Genomic DNA, 21,484 nt, shown 5'->3' with positions numbered 1-21,484 from the left:
TCTGATATGCTGTTAGGAATCCCCATTCCATTAGACAAATAGGACTAACCTTGAGAGGGCAAATAAAGTGGAGTAAAATAAAAGTTTTCTTGTTGAGAACAGGGCCCAGAAACTTCTAATAACCACTGGTTGGATGTCTTACCAGAAAACATCATTCTAATATCATATATTCACTTCTTTTAGGAAATGATTTAATCGTCTTTTTGGCAGACCAGAGCGCACCCTATTTTAAACCCAAAGTAAAGATATCCTTGAAGTAAGTACAAATGTATTTGTTTCTGTAAAACAGTCATAAGTGTCAATAGATATGCAATAGCTAGTTGTATTGTCTTTGAAACCAGTTTTACTCAGCTGTGGTATTGACACAAAACTGCTAGTTATGAGGTAATTTGTTAGGAAACAGTGAATGTGCCACAGTTTAAAACTGGCCTACTTGAAAAATAAATACATACATGTTGATGGACCCAGCTCTGTTCCTGTATAAACACCCTTCATTCCCTTGCTGTCTAATATCCTTTCTTGAATGTGTTCAGGATTGTCTGTCCCTCATCCTCCTGTGCCCTTGGGAGCAGCTCACTCACAGGCTTATCAGGCCGACTGTTTTGTGGGAGGTGGGAGAGGGGAATTTATGGGAAATGAAGGACTTGGGTTCCACTAAGTTAAAAAAAATTTTTTTTAATTCCCAATTAATTGTTTTTATTAATGCAATGTTGTTTTATATACAGGAGGTCCCTGAATAACGTTGTTTCATTCAACGTCTTTTCATTATAACATTGGTGAAATGCCATAGGCACTTAACTTTGGTTATATCAGTTAGCCTGTGGTAAAATTGGTTTCCTTCTATGTTGTTTGGCGTCAAGTCGAAGAACCTATCAGGAATGTTGCATGAGGACTTGCTGTATTTTTAAAATTTAGAAACTCTTTATTTTATTTATTTCAAATATTATTCAAAGTAAAAGTAACTATCCTTCACCCTTTTCCTCCCCCAGTCTCCTGTTCCTCTCTCAGATGCAATCACTTTGAAAACTTTTAGCTGTTTCTTCTGGTGGTTAGTTCCATACTTTAAAATACGTTTTTTTCACTGTAATTGAGTTATCATCTTCATCTCTTAGACTTTTTGTTAGCATATATAAGGATTTACCATCTTTAAATAATCTCCATCATTTCCATACAGGTATATCATCATTTTAGTTAAATCACTAATCATTGTTTACATTTTGACCATGTAGATTCTGTATACTTCAGAACCAAACAGTATTTCAGGTCTGTACAGTTTGTCCCTCCTGGAGTAAATGATTGCTTTTTAAAAAAATAAATTGCATAGTTTTTTGTGTACATATCTTTAGTTTCTTTGCAGATGTTCCCTCCTATCTGCCATATGCCTATTGTGCGTTTCTGTTTTCCCCACCGAGCCCCCTGCCCTCCTGCCCATCTGGATCATTCTCTGGGCCTTCTGCCGAGACTCATGTAGGGACTTGCCCTTGGCCATTCTTTGTTGGGTCCCTATTGCTTAGATCCTGGGCCGTTTTGCTCTTAGCTTCTTCAGTGACTTCACTGGACTACATCCTTCAGAACATTCCCGAGAAAGGATGCGTGGCATTTCCTTCCATGCCCCCAATTTTTTCCTACTCTTAACACTTTGATTAGCCTGTGGTCCCCTAGCTTCATTGGTTGCTGTTCTAAAATCCAGTGTTATTCTTTCTCCTAATCCTTAAAATGTGACCTGTTTTATTTTAATTTTGGAAGCTATTCCGTTCTCTTCATCCCTTTTGCTATAAAATTTCATGTAATGTGTCTTAGTGTGGATGATTTTTCATTTATTACACTGGGCCCCTTGAAGCTGGAGGCTTCTACCCTTCGGGCCTTTTTGAAATGTTCTTATATTTTTTCTTTGATAATTTTTTTGTTTCCTCTTTCAGGAATTCCTGTCAGTTGGTTAGTATACTGCCTGGGTCTATCCTTTATTCCTTTACTTTATCTGTATTTTTGTCATTTTGTTTTATTTTATTTTCCAGGAGGCTTTTTCAATTTTATCTTAATCCTCCTATTGAATTTTTTATGTTAGCTGCTGTCATATTTTTATCTCCAAGAAGTTTTCCTTGCTCTCTTATTCTTTTGTCTTAGCACGCTCTTCTTTTTTAATTTTGTTTTAATGGACACACTTCTCTTTTGTCTCCAAGTACTTTGAAGTTTTCTTTCCTCCCCTCTGTTTATTTTCTCTGTTTTCTTCAGATTGCTTATTGCTGTTTGTTTTGGCTCTCTTTAATTTTCATGGTTTTCTTGGAAAGGCAGAGGTGTCTATTCGTATTTAAAAGGAAGGCACTAGAAACTAATTTGGAAGCTGTTTGGATGGTGGGACTGTCTCCTGCCTCTTGCCATGAGTGTGGCTGATTGGGATCCTAGGAATAGGGTGGAGCTGGGGGCAAGGTGTCACACTGTTCCTTTTGTAGACTTGCCATTAACACCCTGTTTTTAGCTTAAGGCCAAAACCTTACCCTCTGCTATAACTTAAATCTCTATCTAAGGCCTGAGACTTCCCAGAAATAAACATGGTTTGGTTCTCGCCTGGCTCAGTGAGACAGAAGGAACCATCACTCACAATGCAGACTTTCATCTGAGCCTGTTTTCAGCCTTGTGTTGTCCGCTTCCTGATGACTCTTAATCCTGAGCCTCTCAGGGCTTCTTCAGGGCAAAAAGCTTTCCTTCTTGAGCCTTTTTCTTCAGACGCTTTAGCTGATAGTTTCCTTGTCCTGCTGAGTCAGTTAGCACCCTTCCATCTGCTGTGTCCTTTCATGATCTCCTTGTCTAAGTTTCCATCAAATCCTCTGTAGTATATTCCTGTCTATTTCAGGGCACTTTTTGACACCAAATCATGGAAGTGTTTGGATTAGTCTTCCTGCCATGTCTGTGCAGTATGTATTACTGCACATTAACACATGAAGACATACACATGTGGAGGTGTGCACCTTAGATACACTTTGCTACATAGTAGCATGTGCGGTTGCTACATCATCATTTTGAAAGACCAGGATTTTTCATGGAAAGGTTAAAGCATTGTTGGAATTCTCTGAGGAAACTGGCACCGCCAAAACTGTTTTATTGTCATGAGAGCATCAGTTTTAGTACCAACACAACTAACACTGTTTAACACTGGAAGCTACTTTAATCGCTCCAAACATCAGCATCCTACTCTGTTCAATGAGAATAATACCTAGTTCAGGCACTGAAAATTAAATTATCAGATATAGCTAGTAAGCACTTGTTATAATATCTGGGACAGAGTAAACCCCAGATTATAATAAGGCTAGCGTTGTATTGTTCACTACCTTTTCAGTATTTTCTTCATTTCACTTTAAATAAAACATATATATATATATATATGTGTGTGTGTGTGTGTGTATGTGTGTGTATGTGTGTGTGTGTGTTCTTGATGTTATTTAGAAAATAATTATCATCTAGTTGGAAACTTGCTATCTTGCTATTTACTCTAAGTAGAATTAACTATAAATTGAATTTAAGGCCTATTTTTTGGTTGAGTCATTCAAACACATTATGACAAGACTCTGTCCACAATGTTTTAAGTTTTCAAGGTTAATAGCAATACTTTTAGAATTATTTTATTGTTAAAAATATAAAATTAAGTGTGTATGTTTTGATAGTGTATCACCAGCTTTGGTAAAAGGAGCTTATTTTTCATTGTGAATCGTGACTAGCTTTCAGAAATAAAATGATTATTTTGTTTTCATGTATATTTCAAATCTGCATTAAAATCCGAAGTTAAATACTTTATAAATAATACCTTGTAACTGATAAAGTGACGGTGATACTCCTTGCTGCTGTAATAATTATGAGCCTCCATTTGTTATAAACAGCATCCAAACACCTTGGTGTCCTTGACAAAAGAGTGAAGTAAAAGGACTATATTAGCCAATGCTCAAACATAACACTGAGCTTTCTCTGCACATATTTCAGATTTGTCTTGTTTCTTAAGATAACTCTGCATTTATCCTGAATTCCTCTGTAGACCAAAGAGGCCTACATACACGAAGCCTGATAAAATATTAAGAAGAGAATGAAAGTCAGTTCTGTGAAATTTTAAATTTTGCATTGAAAATACCTCTGTGTGGTAGAAGTGTGGAGGTGTCTTTTTCTAATTGAACCGGACCCGGTATCTCTCTCAGGAATCACAGCGCATTGATAACAAGTGTCGTCCCCGGGGATTATGACGGAGATTCACAGATGGATGTGCTTCTGACGTACCTTCCCCAGAATCATGGCCATGGTGAAGTGGGAGCTGTTATCTTCTGGGGACAAAATCAGACATTAGGTGAATTTGTTTTAGGAGTTTTTAATATTTACCATTGGATAGTAACACAAAAATATGCCTGTATTCTTATGTAAATGTAACAAAGACAGTGTTCTGAAACCAGTTCAGAAATGCAGTTCTTGAGTGTCTGTAACTGTCTGTAACAACTTAAAAAAAGGTCCATTTTCTGATTTTTTTATTTTGAACCCAGAACTGGTCTGGGGTCAGTTCCAGAGAACCCTATTTACTCTTGCTAGCTTAAGGAAGAGAGAGGTTTATTAAAAGGCTTTGATGGCTTACAGAATTATTGGGGTCGCTAAAGAACAAACTGTAGGTTGAACTTTCCAGAACAATCTCCAAAGCCTTCAAGGAAGCTACTGCTTTGTTACTGTCAGAAAGTGGCCAGCTGCACAACTGTCAGAAGGCCACTGTGCCTGCTGTGACTCCCAGCAGCCCTCTGGATGTCCTGCACCCGGCCTCCTGATACTCACAGATTCAGCCATTGGACGCTGAGGCAGACATGGCAGACACACAGCTTCCCCGCACCCCTGCCCCCCCCCACACTCACAGCATATCTGGTTGGCAAGGCTCGCATTGTGTTCAGAATCACAGGTGGAAGGCTGGGTGAGAAATGCTGGTTTTGGTTTCCACTCTCCCCAGTCCAGGAAAGCACAGCGAGGTTGGAGCAGAGGTTGAGTCCGTCTGCCATATCCACCCACAAACCAAGTCTTCTCTGAAAAGCCAAGTAATTATACCTGAACAGCCAACTTTGTTCACGGAGCCAGATTTCAAGGCGGGGGTCGAGGGGGTGTAGTTGTGTTTTCAGTAACATTTGGGAACGCAGACAGTAACCTCAATACTTCAGACTCATTCAGCTAATTAGTATCCAGAGTAGCGCCATGTGAGGAGCACTGCCTGTACACATGGGCGACTTAGAGTCGTGGAGGTTGGCTTCTCTACCCCAAAGCCTTACTTGTCAGCTGCACTGATGCTAGACGGTATGTAAAGGAGACTCGCCTAAGTGACTTTTAGGGTGAAGCATCAAATGGAAGTTATTGTCACGCCGGTCTGCACTGTAGAATGTGCTCTCCCAGTATTTTTTTACAAACTTGATGTCCGTTTCAGTTAGAGGAATCAATTAGTGATGAAGCTTGAAAAGAATGAAAGAATGTTTTTCCCTAAGAGTAGATATCAAGAATAATGTAAAACGCCTGCTGATTTGTGTATTTTCTTTCTTTACAGACCCTAACAATATGACCATACTCAATAGGACTTTTCAAGATGAACCACTAATTATGGAGTAAGTATGTGCCGGCTTCCCTTGGAGTGATTTTCAACTTAGAAATATAAAACAAAGTTTTTCACATAAGAAACTATTATACTTTGCTAAGTAGTATTGACACTGGATTCATCTCCCTTTAAAGCTGATAGGGGCCTGTACTCTTGATTATATGATGTTTATTTGCCATGAAATAGAAAAATGAACCTCACTGTTTTGGAAAGAGGAAGAGATTTGTGTTTTCTTTTTGTTTCAGTAGCTTTGAAAGTGTCTTTTCTGGATCTGTGTTGATTCTTGCCATGTCATTACTCAAAGAATTAAGATACCTGTTTGGGGGGTAAAACTATTAAGTGCTTAATTGACATATATCAAGGGTACAGGTTTTCTCCAGTGATTTAGAAAGTTTCTAATTAAAGAGAAACTTTTGGCCTTTTTTACAGCTCTTTAGTGTTATGATTTATTTTCTCAAAATAGACTCATACCAGGATATATTTAATCAAATTTCAGGATTTTGGGGAAAGAGGTAGAGATCGTTTTGGGGACTAAAGCAATGTGTGGCCATGTGCTTGTCCAGAGCTGCCTTTCATGCAGCTGTTAAAACCATAGTCATGATATCAGTGGGTCAGTGACCATTGGAAGTCTAAACTGTAAATCTATGGATTAATCTTAAAGGCACTTAGTTGGTTTCTTTCATAGTTGTATATTTTTTCATTGCTGTTGCAATATTCAGTGGCCAGTTTGAATCTTTATTCCAGCTAGGGATTACTTTTGTGGGTGATTTCTCCTAAGTCCATCTAACTAAATAAGTTGGGTTACGATTCTGAAATAAATGTCTCCTTATCACTCAGGGATAGGCTAGATCACACAGAGGTTACAGACAACCCCAAGCTTTTACAACAAAAGTTTATTTCTTGCTCACATGGCATGTCGGGTGTAAGTCAGCGATCAGCTCCGCTGTGTGCCATGTCCCAGGGAGTCAGGCTGTCAGAGGCCTCATCGTCTGGGGGCTGGCCCGTCTGAAACACAGGTCCTCCTCTGTGCCACGGCAAGCTTCACGAGGGCTGCAGGGTCCAGGTCCCCAAAGTAAACACTAGGCTAGAAGGGACCCATCACTCCTGCTGCCATTTCACTGACTACCGCACACACCAGTGAGCCTTGTCATGTCTGCCACACCTCCCAAAGGTTGCTTTTCTTTGAAAGCTAAGTTAGAGAATTTAATAAAAATAGCTGCTTCATGTTTTTAATGTTTTCTTTTCAGCTTCAATGGAGATTTAATTCCTGATGTGTTCGGTATCACAAATGAATCCAGCCAGCCACAGATACTGTTAGGAGGGTGAGTAAATGTGATTGTACTATTATGTGATGCTGCTCCAGGGACTGTGTCTGTGTGAGCTGATTGCTTAACCTCTGGGAAAAACTCAGCTCTTTAGAAATCCTTGTTCTTAAAGATTTTTAAAAGGGCATTTGGTCAACATATAAGCTTTCCCCAAACAGTTTGCCTTTGATCTGAAACTGCTTTCTATGGAGAGCCAGCTTCATCTCTGTGCCACTGGGGATTAGAGATATGGACTTTACAGGTCCCTCATTTAAATATTAGTTCATTCGATGTTTTCAGAAATGGAAAGATTTAAATAGGAGGGACAGTGCAGTGCTGATCACTCTCCACATTCCTCGTGTGAGTGCCCAGACTCTTAACAACAAGTCTTGTTCCTTGTTGCTTTTGTTTGTTCAGTGAGCAATCGGTAACTGCCTATAAATGTAAACATTTCTCCTGTAAGCTCTGGAAACGTTTCCGTGTACTCTTTAGCCTTGACCAGTATGTGCGCCAGGACTCTTCCTACCCAAGCACACCAGTCTCAGGAAGCCACCTGCCATCTTGCCATTCAAAGCTCTCCATTGTACTTCCTTAGGACTTAAAATACTTCTTCCTAACACAAGAATTCAGGATAGTAAGAGTTTTTTTCATGACATACCTTCAGCTTGGTTAATTTCTTTTGTAGCTGATAAGGCAAAAGTTTAGTTCAAGAATACAGAACACATTTATTTATTTTTTTGACTTTCCAGCAAGCACAGACAACCCTTTGTATCAGTCTGTTTTCCCAGGTCCTTGGAAAGGGAATGAATTTTTCCTCAGTGCTTTGGAAAAGTAGTGCATTTTTATGATTAGTTTTTGAGATGTGAGTCACAGGTGCACACACACAAGTAAATTATCAAAAATTAAGGTATTATGAGGAGAAACTCATGTTTCCTATCACTTTTTCTGAAGATGTTCAATGAAGAATATGGGTGTTTTGATGCTATTCATAGTGACCTTTGAAAGACTTACTGTGAGTCCTGAATGAGAAACCTGTTTTTCCCCCAACTTCAAAAAATATCTGGAAGAGAACCCTGCTTTAGAGACCAGTTGGATGGAGATGTGCTTCGTCTCTGTGACCTGGGTGGGCAGCTGAGTGTAGGTGGGGCTAGGAGGCCGCACAGGCCACGCCCACCAGCTTGTCCTGGGCCCCTGGGACTCCTTGGGACACCCTGTGCTTTCCTTCTCCTCAAAGGCAGACCGACCTGTGATGAGAGTGCAATGCTGACTTCTGACCTGATTGATTTCCTGATGACCTCTACTGTAGTCAGAGAAATACCTGGACAGTCTTTAATATGATATAATCTAGAAATTAAAACTTATGAAACAGCTATTGTTGATAATTCAAAAAATAAAACTTCTAACATCTTTATGGATTTTCTATTTAATCTGCAAGAAACCTATTTAGTATATCATGTGATACTATCATAGCTGATTTCTGAATTCTATATTAGATTTTTTTTTTTCCTCTGATGATTCTTGAAAAACTATAGCTTTTCAAAGTTGTTCTGCCTAAGGACATGTTCACTTTTATCTTTTATGCACTATGCTCTGGTATACTTCAGCATACTGGAGTAATACTCTGCTATTTGATGATATTTTTTATTTACACTTTAATTTCAGATTAAATAATAGCAGCTAACCATATTGTAAGTAACAAGCTTGTATCCAAGATGTGTCCTGATTCCAATTTGAAGAATGAAGATCTATAAAATGGCGGAAAGAATTTCTGTCACCAGCGTTGTCAGGATGACTGGCCTAGCAATAGCGTGATTCAACAACAGAACGCTGCATGTGCCCCTGCGGGGGCAAGCGTTCATGTGTTACTAGAACAAGACAAGTGGACTAAGGCCGTGTCAGTTTTATAAGGTACAGACATATGCATAGGTGCATAAGTGAAAAAGCCATCAGCACTGACAGTTTAGACTATTCACATGACAGCTGTTTGGCAGCCCCGTCTGAACTTATCAAGAAATTTAACCTACCTTTTGCAACTTAAACATTATGTTTTATGGGTATGCCAGACCCCAGGTTATCTTAAATTTAATTAAATTCTGCCAACACCTCAATTTCATGGGAAATTTGCATGATCTTTACTAGGGTGCTACATGCTCCCTTTGGATTGTGCTGGAAATCCCGTGGCTGTGTCCTGGCCCAGGGCAGGCGTGGAAATAGGAAAGGGCCCACCAGTTGAAGTAGCATGACCGGTTTGGCTGCAGTAAAGGTGCAATGGTCAGCCCAAGCAGGGAATGCCAGCAGGCAGAAGACCCCCTTGTAATGGTACGGTGGGGGCACCTCGCAGGACACGGGGGGTGCCAGAGACCATCGAAGGGTGGTCAGTGGTGAAAGTGAGACTTCAGCTTGTGCCGCAGCCTCACTTCATGACAACTTGAAAGAATGTAATAATGTGCCGCGTTACCTAGAAGTGACACCTTGCCGTTTCAGCGTGAGGCCTGCTTTTGCAGGGATGGGAGATTGTCGTTAATGAGCATTTTCCATAAAAGAGTATTGAAACTGATGTTACATAAGCATTCAGAATATGCGTATTGTTTTTAGTACTGAAATGAAAAAACTTGTACCTGTAATTTTCATCAAAGCCAAGTGATGAAATTGGTCGGTTCAGATTTTCCATGATTCACATACTGATGGGTGAGGCCCAAGTTGTATACTTGGGGATATTAATGTAGGCATGTGACAGAGAAATTCTTGACCGTACTCTGTTTACTTCACAAGTGAGCACCTGAAAACTTTGAATGTGATATTAATGGCACTGAAAGCAGCCATTTTTAACTGTTAGTTATGTGGGTGGGTTTTTTTTTCTCTCTATTATCAGAAAAACTCTCTTTTATTTAAACATAGTTAGCGACTCTCAATCCAGAGGAATAAATCCCTAGTTTTTCATGTAGCCTTTTATCATTTCTCAAATTATAACCAATGACTGATTTATTAAAGTACACTTACTGCTGATTTTCTTTGTTTGCTGATCCATTACAGGAAATTTTGCAATTAATGGAATAATAATCTGATATTGTGTCACTTAAATCTACTGTTTAGAAAGAATATGAAAATTATGATGAGCTTATAATACAAAAAAAAATAATAACCCTCAAGGCAGCTTTTAACTTTGTGATCAGCGTTTTAGTACTCATAATCTTAACCAAAAAAAGATGGCTTTGAGATGACTCAGAGTTTCTTAGAATTCCCCTAGCAGCCCCCTCCCCTTCTCCCCTCATACACCATTTATATTTCCAACAGTATTGTTTAAGGGAATCTATTAGAACTTGAGAAATAAGTTTGTTATTGGTGTTTCCATAGAAACACTGCATCAGGTTTTTAACTTCTTTCCTAAAGAACTTTGTTATTGGAGATAATTTATTCTCCCACTGTTTCTCACCTAATTTTTTTTTTCCAAAATTAAGCCACAGAAATAATGAAATGTTTTAGTAGATGACTTAAAATTGTATATGCTGTGATTATTTCAAGCGGCATGTTAGGTAAGGGTCTATATTTATTTCCTGGCATCCCTCCAGAAGCTTTTGAGGGGCCAAATGACTTAGGGATCCCTGGTGATTTATCAGTACTGCTTTGTTTTAGGTTCTGGTTGGCATTGTTGCATGTAAGTGAATTTTTGTTTGTTTCTAAGTAAATGATTTAAGACGTTACTCTCAAAATTTGTTTACTTTGCTTTTAGTTAAATCTTAGATTTTTAGATGTGTATTCTTTGAAGTAATCATTCCAAAAGATACCAGCTTCTTGAGAAAAGCATAGTTTTATAGTTTCTGTGTAAAGAAATTTAATAGTAATATTTTACCATGAATACTAATATTTAAAAAGTGTCTTGATTCAGCATATTTCTATTAGCATATATCACAATTTTCTTCGAGTAGAAATCATTTTGTTTTATTTCATTACTATTTTCAATTGTATTGAAAAGGTCCATTTTAGAACAAGCTAGAATACCACTGAACTATATACTTAAAAATGGTTAATATGATAAATTTTATGTTATCTATATTTTACCACAATAAAAAAACATTGGGGGGGGGGAATCCCCAAAAGCCAAGCAAGCGTAAGATTAGTATATATTACCATTTCAATTTAGGGTAAAATGCATCAAAGTAGTTTGTAATTTCTGGAAATAAAGGTTAAGTCCTCTTTCATTAGATTCCTATTGCATTTTTTTTTTTAAGCTGAGCCATCCTGCCACCTGTTGGCAGCTCAGCGGCTGCTCAGCTCGGGCCGGGAATCGAACCGCTGTTACTCAGAGCTCAAACTCTTGAGCGAGCTCTTAACCAACTGAACCACGCTACTGCATTTTTTAAAGATATGTATGTATGCTGTTGAAAATGTCTCCCACATACTTGACTTTCAACAGTCTGGAGGCCTGGGTTCAGCCCACATTTGTCCTGAGTAGAGCTGTGGGTTCAACTGTGGTGGCATGTGTTTCTCTTCAGACCGCCCCTGGCCCTTATGTCCTCTCTGCCTCCCACCCCCTGCCCCCGCCCCCGCCCCCCAGGAGCCGGTGCTGCCGGCACTCTTAAGTGTAATGTTACTGTTGCGGACCCTGTGGAGGTAGGAAATAGTGGGGTAAAATAAAGACATGGTTGAAAGAAATCTCCACGTTTCCTCTTTTGAATATAAACTGTTATTTCTGAGAGATGCTTAAGAATTATCTGGTGCATCCCACACTTTTGAGGGGTTTTTTCTTTTTTTATAACCACCGTCCCCCAAGCTACTATCCCTCTGACATCTTATATACCTATTACAATATCATTGACGATCCTCCTTATGCTGTACTCCACCTCCTGTGACTATATATATATATATATATATATATATATATATATATATTCTTTATAGTTGACATGCGGTGTTATTCTGCTTCAGCTTCAGGTGTACAGCGCGTTAGTCAGGCGTCTCCACTGTCTATGAAGGGATCCCCTTGCCTTTGGGTTTTGATAGAGGCCCAGAGTGAGTGCATGACCCATCAAGTGTGTACCAGAGTGAGTGTCTTCTCCAGCGATGGCTCTTTTCCTGCTCTTCTCATATAACCTGCCTCTCACTGACCCCTTCAGAAGCGGCACACCACAAGACTGCACCATTTACCTGTACTCTGTGAGGCTTGGGGTTAGATGGAGAAGGAAGAGAAGAAAGAGAATCTTAAATAAGCCTTTTTAAAAAAAAGATATCCAGTGAGTAACTCTGGTTGGCACTTTCCATCAGCTGTCTCATATTTTTTCTCACAACAGATAGCTGTGTGGCCAGAGGCTCATTCAAATGAAGTGACCAGTGCGAGCTTCCAGTATATAAATAAACAGTAGACCTGGGATTGGAACCTTGGTCTCCCAAGCTCTAAAACCTCTGTTCTTGCCTTCATTCCTGCACAGCCATCACCACTGTGTAGTCACTCAGGGTCTTTGATGGGGCTCCTGTGTGGCTAGCCTGCACTTCCCCATAGCCTAGTGCTGTTTTCCAGGAGGCATAGGTGTGAGCATCAGATCTCGTAAGGCTCAGACCTGGAAGTTACACAGCATCACTTCTGCTACGTTCTATTGGTCAAAATAGATGAAAGAACTAGCTAAGACTCAAGAGGATTAGAGCATTACTGTCTCCACCTGTGGATGTGGGTCTGGCAAAATCAAAATGCAGGAGAGCATGTGGGATGCCAAGTAATGTGCCATCTTTGGGAACACAGCTCAATAGGCTGTTTATGTACTGGAAGTAAAGACCCACAAAGGTGCAAGCACAGATTATCGAAGCAAATCACCTTCTAGATCCTCAGGATTCAGAGGCACTCCTACCTGAACTAAAATTGATGTGCCTGAGAATATACCTGTCTTCGCTATAACTTTCTCCTCTGTCCTATAAGAATGCCATATTCCTTACCCTTAAATTTTACTAATGATATGTTTCCAGGGAGTAAAAACCCACAGGGCATGAAACACAGATATCCTAAACTAATAGAATTTCCAGTCTTTCTCTTTCTTAATATTTATTTCTCTTAAGATGAAGCTTGTCTGCAAAAGGAGGCAATTGCTCTGCGCTGAGATTTTCTGGATTCAGATGTGCGAGGTAGAGTGGGGTTGTGGAAGCAATAACAGTTTTTGTTTTAATGACTTTGGCTCTTCCATCCCCTGACTGTTATCAGAGAATCTTATTGTTGAGAGAGGGCCCTGGGGGAACAAAGCAAAGAGCATCCCTGAGAAACACGAAATTCCACAAGCAGACCTTTCAGCTGTTCTTAGGACCCATCCCTAGGACACATCATTAACTGGAAGGAAGGTATCTTTCATGCCAACATAGTTTTGAATGATAATGATTGTTTCAGATGTGACTGGAATGTTCTCTAGGACTACCAGACTCATGGGTAAAACTTTTACCTAATTCCTTTGATATTTGCTATGAATTTTTCTATAACGTAGCTAAAACCTATTTTACCAAATCGTATCAAGATAATTCCATTTAAAGTCAAGCATCTTATTTTGTCTTATGAAATATTTACTATTTTTGTTCTGTTAATAGAAAATATTGGGTTGTCAGAAAAGTCATGACGCATGTTCGCGACATATGGCACTAGTTCATTTTTGGAAGTACTAGAATCATTTGCATCTATATTATTTCTATGTCATTTGACAGCTGACAGTTCTAGCTTCATTCTAAAAAAAAATTGAGTGATTTGGTTGAGATTTTACAGCAAGTTGAAGATGGAAGACCAAACTGTGCATTTTTGCCATATTTTACTGTTTTACTTCCATAAAGGGAAGAACGCGCGTCAAGCTTGTGAAAAGTTGCATAAAGTTTACATAAATGCTCTACAAGAGCGTCAGTGCCAACGATGGTTCACGAAGTTCCATGCTGGTGATTTTGATCTCAATGACGCTCCTCGGTCAGGGAGGCCCACCGAGGTTGATGACAACAAAATAAAGGCATTGATCGAGTCAAACCCACATTACATGACACAAGAAGTTGCATAAACATTGAACATCCATCATTCAAGCATTCATGACCTCGTGAAGAAGCTGGGATACATAAGCAAGCTCGATATTTGGGTTCCGCATGAACTCAAAGAAGTTCATTTGACGGCATGTATAAACATCTGCAATATGCTTATTAAAAATGAGGAAAACAATCCTTTTTTGAAGCGACTGATAACTGGTGATGAGAAGTGGATTGTTGACAACAATGTGGTGTGCAAACGGTCTTGGTCCCGACGTGATGATTCGCCTCAAACAACATCGAAAGCAGACATTCATCAGAGGAAGGTTATGCTCTCAGTGTGGTGGGATTTTAAAGGTGTTGTGTTTTTCGAGCTCCTACCAGGAAACCAAACAATCAATTTGAATGTGTACTGTCTGCAATTGAACAGTTTGAACGAATCCATCATCCAGAAACATCCAGAGCTTGTTAATTGTAAAGGAGTTGTGTTCCATCGCGACAACACGAGACCACACACAAGTTTGATCACCCATCAAAAATTATTGGAGCTTGGATAGGATGTGATGCCACACCCACCATACTCGCCTGACCTTGGACCATCAGACTTCCACTTATTTCACTCTCTTCAAAACTCCTTGCGTGGTATAACATTCAATTCAGATGAGGCTGTAAATCAGCACCTTGTCCAGTTTTTTACAAATAAAGACAGGTCCTTCTATGAACAAGGAATTATGAAGCTCACTGAAAGATGGCAAAAGGTTATCGAACAAAACGAGCAATATATCATTGATTGATCTTTGTTATTTATATAAATAAATGAACTTTGAAAAACAGACAAAATACGTCATGACTTTTCCGACAACCCAATAAGTTTACATGCTGGCTCCTGAGCCAATTTTTTGGCAATATATACTTTCCCGTATATTAAAGTCTTAAGAAAATTTATAACAAATTTCTTATTTCTTTAGATATAACATCTAAAGAAATAAGAAAGAACTGGTATTATTTCTCATTTTTATACTCTGTTTTTATCTAATTCTGTCAAAAGCCAGACACCAAAGTTCAGTATTCATGCCCACTTGCTGGAGGACCACTGTGGCTTCACCATACTTCTCATGTTGTAAATTGTTTTAGCTGTATCACATCACATTGGTAGAAGCTCACTAATGATGAACAGCATGTTGCCTTACCACCTGTTTTTGTAACCTATTTTATAAAAATAGATAAATCAATTTTATCAGAATTTCATTATTTTATTCTTGACTGCTTTTAGTAATCTGTCCTACAATATTTATGTACTTTTCTCTTCTCTGTTTATAATATTCCTTGAAACACAATTGAAAAAATGAGATCAAACTCGGACAGAAAATAACTCATTTGGAGATTGGTTTGACAGTGAGGATTGTCTTTGCAAATTAAATTGTGTGGAAGACATTTTCCATAAATTGAATGCGCTCCATCAGCAGCTCTAAATTTTTTTTATTTTTTTGCTTTTTTATGGACAGTTTTAAACATGCAGAGGTGAAGAGAATGGAACGATAAATTTGTATATAATGCACCTGTCGTGTAGCTATAGTTATCAACTCTTGACCAGCCTTATTTCATTCTTGCTTTTTCCCTTATTTCTCTCTCTTCTAGCCCCCTCCTCAGACATTTTTAATCTTTAACTATTTCAACATATAGCTCTAAAACATAAGGATTTAAAAAAATAATCACAATATATTTATCATACCTAAAAAATTAGGAATAATTTCATAATATTATATTTCCAGGGAGATTTTAATGAAAATAGATGAACAAGATTTCTTAGCATTTATATCTATAAAGATGAAGAGTAGGACTAGACTTTGTGCTGATTCCTGTCTCATCCTAGCAATGTCGTAAGGATGTATAAGCTAATACATTTTGAAGTTCCATTCATCTGTTCAAAAAAATGCATTTCCAATAAAATTTTACTTTTGGTTTAATAAGTTATCAAACTATATAGTGTGTGTTCTTAACAACTGTACACTAGTACTTAAAATAACTCAACCTCAGAGATTTTTTTTAAATGCTTAGATACATAAAACCAATGAATTACCAATTCTAATTTATATACCAATTTGTAGATTGGTACAAAAAATACTTTTTTTGGAGACATGATAGAACGATCACTAAAAAGACTTCAGATATAAAAGTATTTTACAATATGATAAAGTTCTGCAAGAAAAAATGGAATAGAAGTACAAGTTCAAGGGTGAGGGGGAAGATGTACAGTTGAAGCCCGTGTTCGCGTTGGTTGTGTGTGTGTGTGGATGATAGTGCTGGTAGCAGCTCAGTGTGGTATTTGTATTCCACTGGAGACATTTTTAAGGGTAATCATTTTAAAATCTCGATAATTCTAATAGATTTGGAGATGACCTATTTTGTAGCTGTTTCAGGTGATGAAAACATTTACATTCTCAGAAATCAACTGAAACGAGTTAAGGGATACACAGTTTTTCACAATTCTTTTAGAGCCTATCTGAGCAAAAGCGTTTGAAGACCACTGGACGAAAGAACGAGGCAGCCTGGGGGAGCATGCCAGACCCATCTCCTAGTAACTGCCTTGACCTTTGTATCTTAAATAGTGGTGATTCAGTAGAGGCTGGCAACTGAAAGACGGGGGGATCAGCGGTCATTTCAAAGAGCAGTTACCATAGGCAACCAAAAGCTACAGTTGACATGAATTACATTTAAATTTATTCTTTGATAAATACTGTTCTTTGAGATGAAGGGTGATGGTGCCCACGTATTAGAACACCTTGACATAGTTACGTTTGCTGTGTGTGCGCACAGGGGGCAGCTAATAATTGGAATTTTCTGCAGAGGTCAAGACATGTCAACAAATAGATTTAACGTGGCTCAGAACTGCCCACTTTTTCATCTCCTCCCTTTTCTTCCTTTGCAATCAGTTGTGTGTATTTGTGGCCTTCAAGTGGAGTTGAGCACATATACGAGGAGATGATAGTTTATACGAGTGTAGTGGCTTGAAAAATATGGTGTCTGCTTATTATTGAAAAACTGATGTGCAGAAAGAGCAACATTAAAGGTAGACATGCATTTTATTTTGAACTGTAAAATTTTAAATAATTTAATTCTGATAGTCAACTGTATATATATTCAGTTTTCAACTGTCTTAAAATGCAGCCCCAAAACCCCAGCAGCTCTTCCCCCGCCTCCCCACCTCTGGTGCATATTTATCAGAATGTTAATGGACACTGTGTAGAAAGCATAAGGATCGGCTAACTGCCTTTTAAAAGATATTAATATAAAATAGCAGAGTATGGGCAACAAGTACAAAAGTTAAAATACTGTGATGAACTTGAATATGGATGTGAAATGTTCAGGAAAGCAAGTTTACAATTAATGTTTTATTAGGAGCTGCAAACTGAAATGTCAAAGGGACCCAGAGGAATCGAAAGTGAGTGAGGCAGTTTGGGGGGGTGGGGCCTTCAGCTGTGTACAGGCGCGCGCTTTGTCTGAAAAGGGCCAGTTCGTGGCCAGACCCTCAGATATTTCAAGAGAAGCTAGAAATCCAGATTTTTATGCGAAATCTGATTTTTTATTTAAGTTTTACCAGGGAATTCAACGATCTTAAAACAATGCATGGGTCACAAACAAGACACATCTTTATGCTGAATTTGGCCCAGAGTCTGTCTCTCTCTGACTTGGGCTCGATCAGTGCTCTAGCTTCTTCACTTGAAACGTACATTTTTATAAAATAGTTTGTAAGACAAAATACCACAGATTATTTGAGGTTTTCCAAAATCCTAGTAATAACTTATTTCAAAACAAACCTATAAAAATTCTACAGGGAATGAGATCAGTAACTGCTCTGGTAGTAATTAAAGACAGCCACGTGACTAACCTCCTCTAGCTCAACTTTGTAAAAGCTTGTGGTTTTTTACTCACTTTTGGCCTAATTACAAATTTGTTGAGAACATTAGGAGACTCAGCTGCAATGACTTTGGGTTAAACTTGTCACAGAATTTCTAGCTCAAGTCTGATGATTTTGTTATTAATTAAGAATACTTTAATGCTTAGAATTTAAAGAGCTGAGGAATAAATGGCCTATCTTAAAAAGAAGTGAACCAGCCATTATTAAATGGAACTTAATTGAAATTATTTTAAGCATTTCTAACCTTGCATAGTATGAAACAGAAGAACATGACATGAATGCTTGGCGTTGAATTACCTTACAACCAATGCTAAATACAACTTCTCAATTTATTGTAATATTTTCTTATTACCATAACTTTATATTATAGGGTTTGGGTTAAAATAATAAAATTAGGGTGTATTTACTGTCTTGTGTAGGTTTCAGATGAGGCCCAGTGTGCGCTAAAAAGGATGTAGAAGAAGGTTATTGGGAAGACACTACCGTGTGTAGAACACAGACGTGTTGTGTACAGAAACTCCTCTCCTGATGAATGCTTATTCTTTTCCCCAGATTCCTCCTGCCATGAACAAATTAGTGAATTGTTTTTCTCCACTTCGGAAATACATCAAAACTAAATTCACAAATAAGCCTTGTTTGCTTCCCTGTCAGTTGGATGCTGTGCGGACTATTAAGCTGCACTTAATTATCCTTCAGTTTCTCTTCAGAGGTGACATGTCTGTGCTTCCATGTGGGACTGGGACACAGCACTATGGAAAACAGCACATTTTGCTAGAAGGAGGGGCTCCTTCAGGCTGCGCTTCAGCCCAGCACCGTCAGGGGCCACGTCCTGGGTATGCGTTGCAGGTGCGGGTACCTGTGAGTCTGGGTATCTCCAGGAGCTTACCCCCTCAAAGACATGGTTCCTCAAATAATGTTCATACAAACCGAAGTGCTCTTCGTAGGGAAAGGTGTTCTAGGAATAGTGAGGGGAGAGCAAGGCCTCTGGGAAGAAGCTGGTTTCAGTCGGGCCCGTGACCCTGGGGCGGTCTCCACGGAGGAGGGATTGTGGGGAGGGATTATGTTATGTAAGCTTGGTCTTCCTTCCACAGTTGATAACAGTCCACCAGTGTGAACGTCCTGGTTTCCATCCATGCACTGGGGTTACATGAGTGTCAGCATTAACGGGAGGTGGATGAGAGCTGTATGAAAACTAGACTGTTAGTTTTCTTAATGAGATAAGATTCACATAACATAAAATGGAACGCTTACGAAGTGTATGATTTAGTGGTATTTATCGATAGTACATTGACGATGTTATGTACCCGTCCCCTAGTTCCAGTACTAGTTTTCATCACTCCAGAAGGAAACCCTGTACCATTCGGCAGCCCCTCTCCCTTCTCCTCCCCACCCTTGCCCTGCTTTCCGTGCATAGATCTGCCTATTGTGGATGTTTCATATAAGTGGAATCGTATAGGATGTGACCTTTTGTACCTGGCCTCTTTCCCATAGCATAATGTTGGGAAGGTTCATCTCTATTGTACCATGTATCAGTACCCCAGTCTTTCTATGGCTGAACAATATTTTCACTGTGTGGATATATGACCTTTCCTTTATCCATTCATCCATTGGTGGACATTGGGGTTATTTCTATTTTTTGGCTGTTGCGAATAGTCCTGCTAAGAGCATTCATGTACAGGTATTTGTTTGCATACCTGTTTTCAGTTCTTTTAGGTATATATCTAGGTATAGAAATGCAGGGTCATATGGTAATTCTGTGTTTAGCTTTTTGAAGAACTGCTAAACTGTTTTCCACAACTGCTGCACCATTTTATATTCCCACCAGCAATATAAGAGAGTTCCTATTTCCTCACAGCATCTCCAACACTTGCTATTTTCTGGTTTTTAATTATTGCCATCCTAGTGGTTTGAAGTGGTTTTGCTTTACAGTTCCTCAGTGACTAATGGTGGTAAGCATCACTTGGTGTACTTGGTAGCCATTTGTATGTCTTCTTAGGAGAACTGTCTAGTCCTTTGCCAATTTTAAAGTAGGTTGTTTGTCTTTTTGTGTTGAGCTGTGGAAGTTCTTTATATAGTCTGGATAATAGGCACTTATCAGAGATAAGATTTGCAAATATTTTCTCTCATTCTGTGGAGTTCTCTTTTCACTCTCTTGATATTTATTGTCCTATGATGTACAAAAGTTTTTCATTTTGATGAATCCAGTTCATCTATTTTTTCTCTTGTTGCTTGTTATTCCTTTGATGTCATACCTAAGAATCCATTTCCAAATCCAAGGTCATGAGGATTACCACTGTGTTTTCTTTTAAGAGTTTTATAGTTTTAGCTCTTGGATCCATTCTAAGTTGATGCTTGTTATATGTTATGAGGTAGGGGTCTAAATTCATTCTTTGGCATGGATCAAAACTTTGGAATTAATATTCATAAATGATAAAACATTTAAGAAAGTTTTTTAGGAAAAACCATTTATGATAATATAGGAAAAACATCATTTACAATAATATGAAATCATTTTTCTTATACGTAAAAAATCAAAGATATAAATATAAGAGCTAAAACTCTTAGAAGAAAGCACAGGGGTAAATCTTTGTGACCTTGGATTTGGGAATGAATGCATATGTATGACACCAAAAGAACAAGCAACATAATAAAAAATAGATATTGGCAAATCATACCTTGATAAAGATCTATTGGGTTGTCGGAAAAGTCATGACGCATTTTTACAACAAAAAACAGAAAAAATACGTCATGACTTTTCCAACAACCCAATATTATTCAGTCTATATAAATTACTCTTATTAAAAGTCAAAAATAAAACAATAAATAACCCAATTTAAAAATAGAGAAAGAATTTGAGTAGACATTTCTCCAAAGAAGATATACAAATAGCCTATCAGCACATAAAAACATGTTCAACATCATTAGCCATTATGAAAGTACAAATCACAAACATAATATATTATACTATACCCTCTAGGATAGTTATCATAAAACAAATGGACAGTAATAAGTGTTGACAAGAAATAGAGACGTTGGAACCCTTCTACACTGCTAGTGAGAATGTAAGATGGTGAAGCCATATTGGAAAACAATTTGACAGTTCCTCAGGAAATTAAACATACAGTTACCATGTGACCCAGCAATTCCTCTCCTAGGTATATACCCAAAATAATTCTGTCCACACAAAAATGTGTGTGTGAATATTTATAGCAGCATTATTTATAATAGCCAAGAGTGGAAACAAGGCAAAATGTCCATTAACAGATGAATGGATAGACAAAAAGTATAGCTATACAATGGAATATTATTCAGCCACATAAAGAACTGAAGTACTGATACATGCTAAACATATCAATAGATGAATCTGAAAACGTTATTCTAAATGAACAAAACCAGACACAAAAAGTCACATGTTATGTGATTCCATTGATATGAAATGTCCAGAAAAGGGAAATTTGTAGAGACAGAAAGCAAATTGATGATGGCTGGGGGTTGGAGAGAGGGCAGAATGGGAAGTGACTAATGGATATAGGGGTTTTTTTTGAGGTGATGAAAATGTTTTGGAATTAGGTGGTGGAGATGGTTGCAAACTGTGAATGTACTAAAAACTAAAAGAGTGAATTTTATAGTACATGAAACATCTCAATAAAAAATTTTAAAATATCTTGCATAGACGCACAGATTTGTTTT

At 38.2% G+C, this 21,484-nt stretch overlaps 1 protein-coding gene across 1 annotated transcript in view; it reads left to right on the top strand.

Annotated features, from left to right (window-relative positions):
• Positions 1 to 21,484, top strand: part of ITFG1 (integrin alpha FG-GAP repeat containing 1) — a 140,160-nt gene that overhangs the window by 1,720 nt on the left and 116,956 nt on the right. Inside the window, exons 2-6 of the mRNA XM_019643283.1 lie at positions 184 to 256; positions 4,182 to 4,327; positions 5,549 to 5,606; positions 6,844 to 6,918; positions 12,137 to 12,164. Coding sequence (XP_019498828.1) covers positions 184 to 256; positions 4,182 to 4,327; positions 5,549 to 5,606; positions 6,844 to 6,918; positions 12,137 to 12,164 — 380 coding nt within the window. The remainder of the gene's footprint in view (positions 1 to 183; positions 257 to 4,181; positions 4,328 to 5,548; positions 5,607 to 6,843; positions 6,919 to 12,136; positions 12,165 to 21,484) is intronic.

Source organism: Hipposideros armiger, unplaced genomic scaffold (assembly GCF_001890085.2).
Source record: "Hipposideros armiger isolate ML-2016 unplaced genomic scaffold, ASM189008v1 scaffold_4, whole genome shotgun sequence".
NCBI classification, from domain to species: domain Eukaryota; kingdom Metazoa; phylum Chordata; class Mammalia; order Chiroptera; family Hipposideridae; genus Hipposideros; species Hipposideros armiger.
This window is presented reverse-complemented; position numbering and strand designations above follow the sequence as displayed.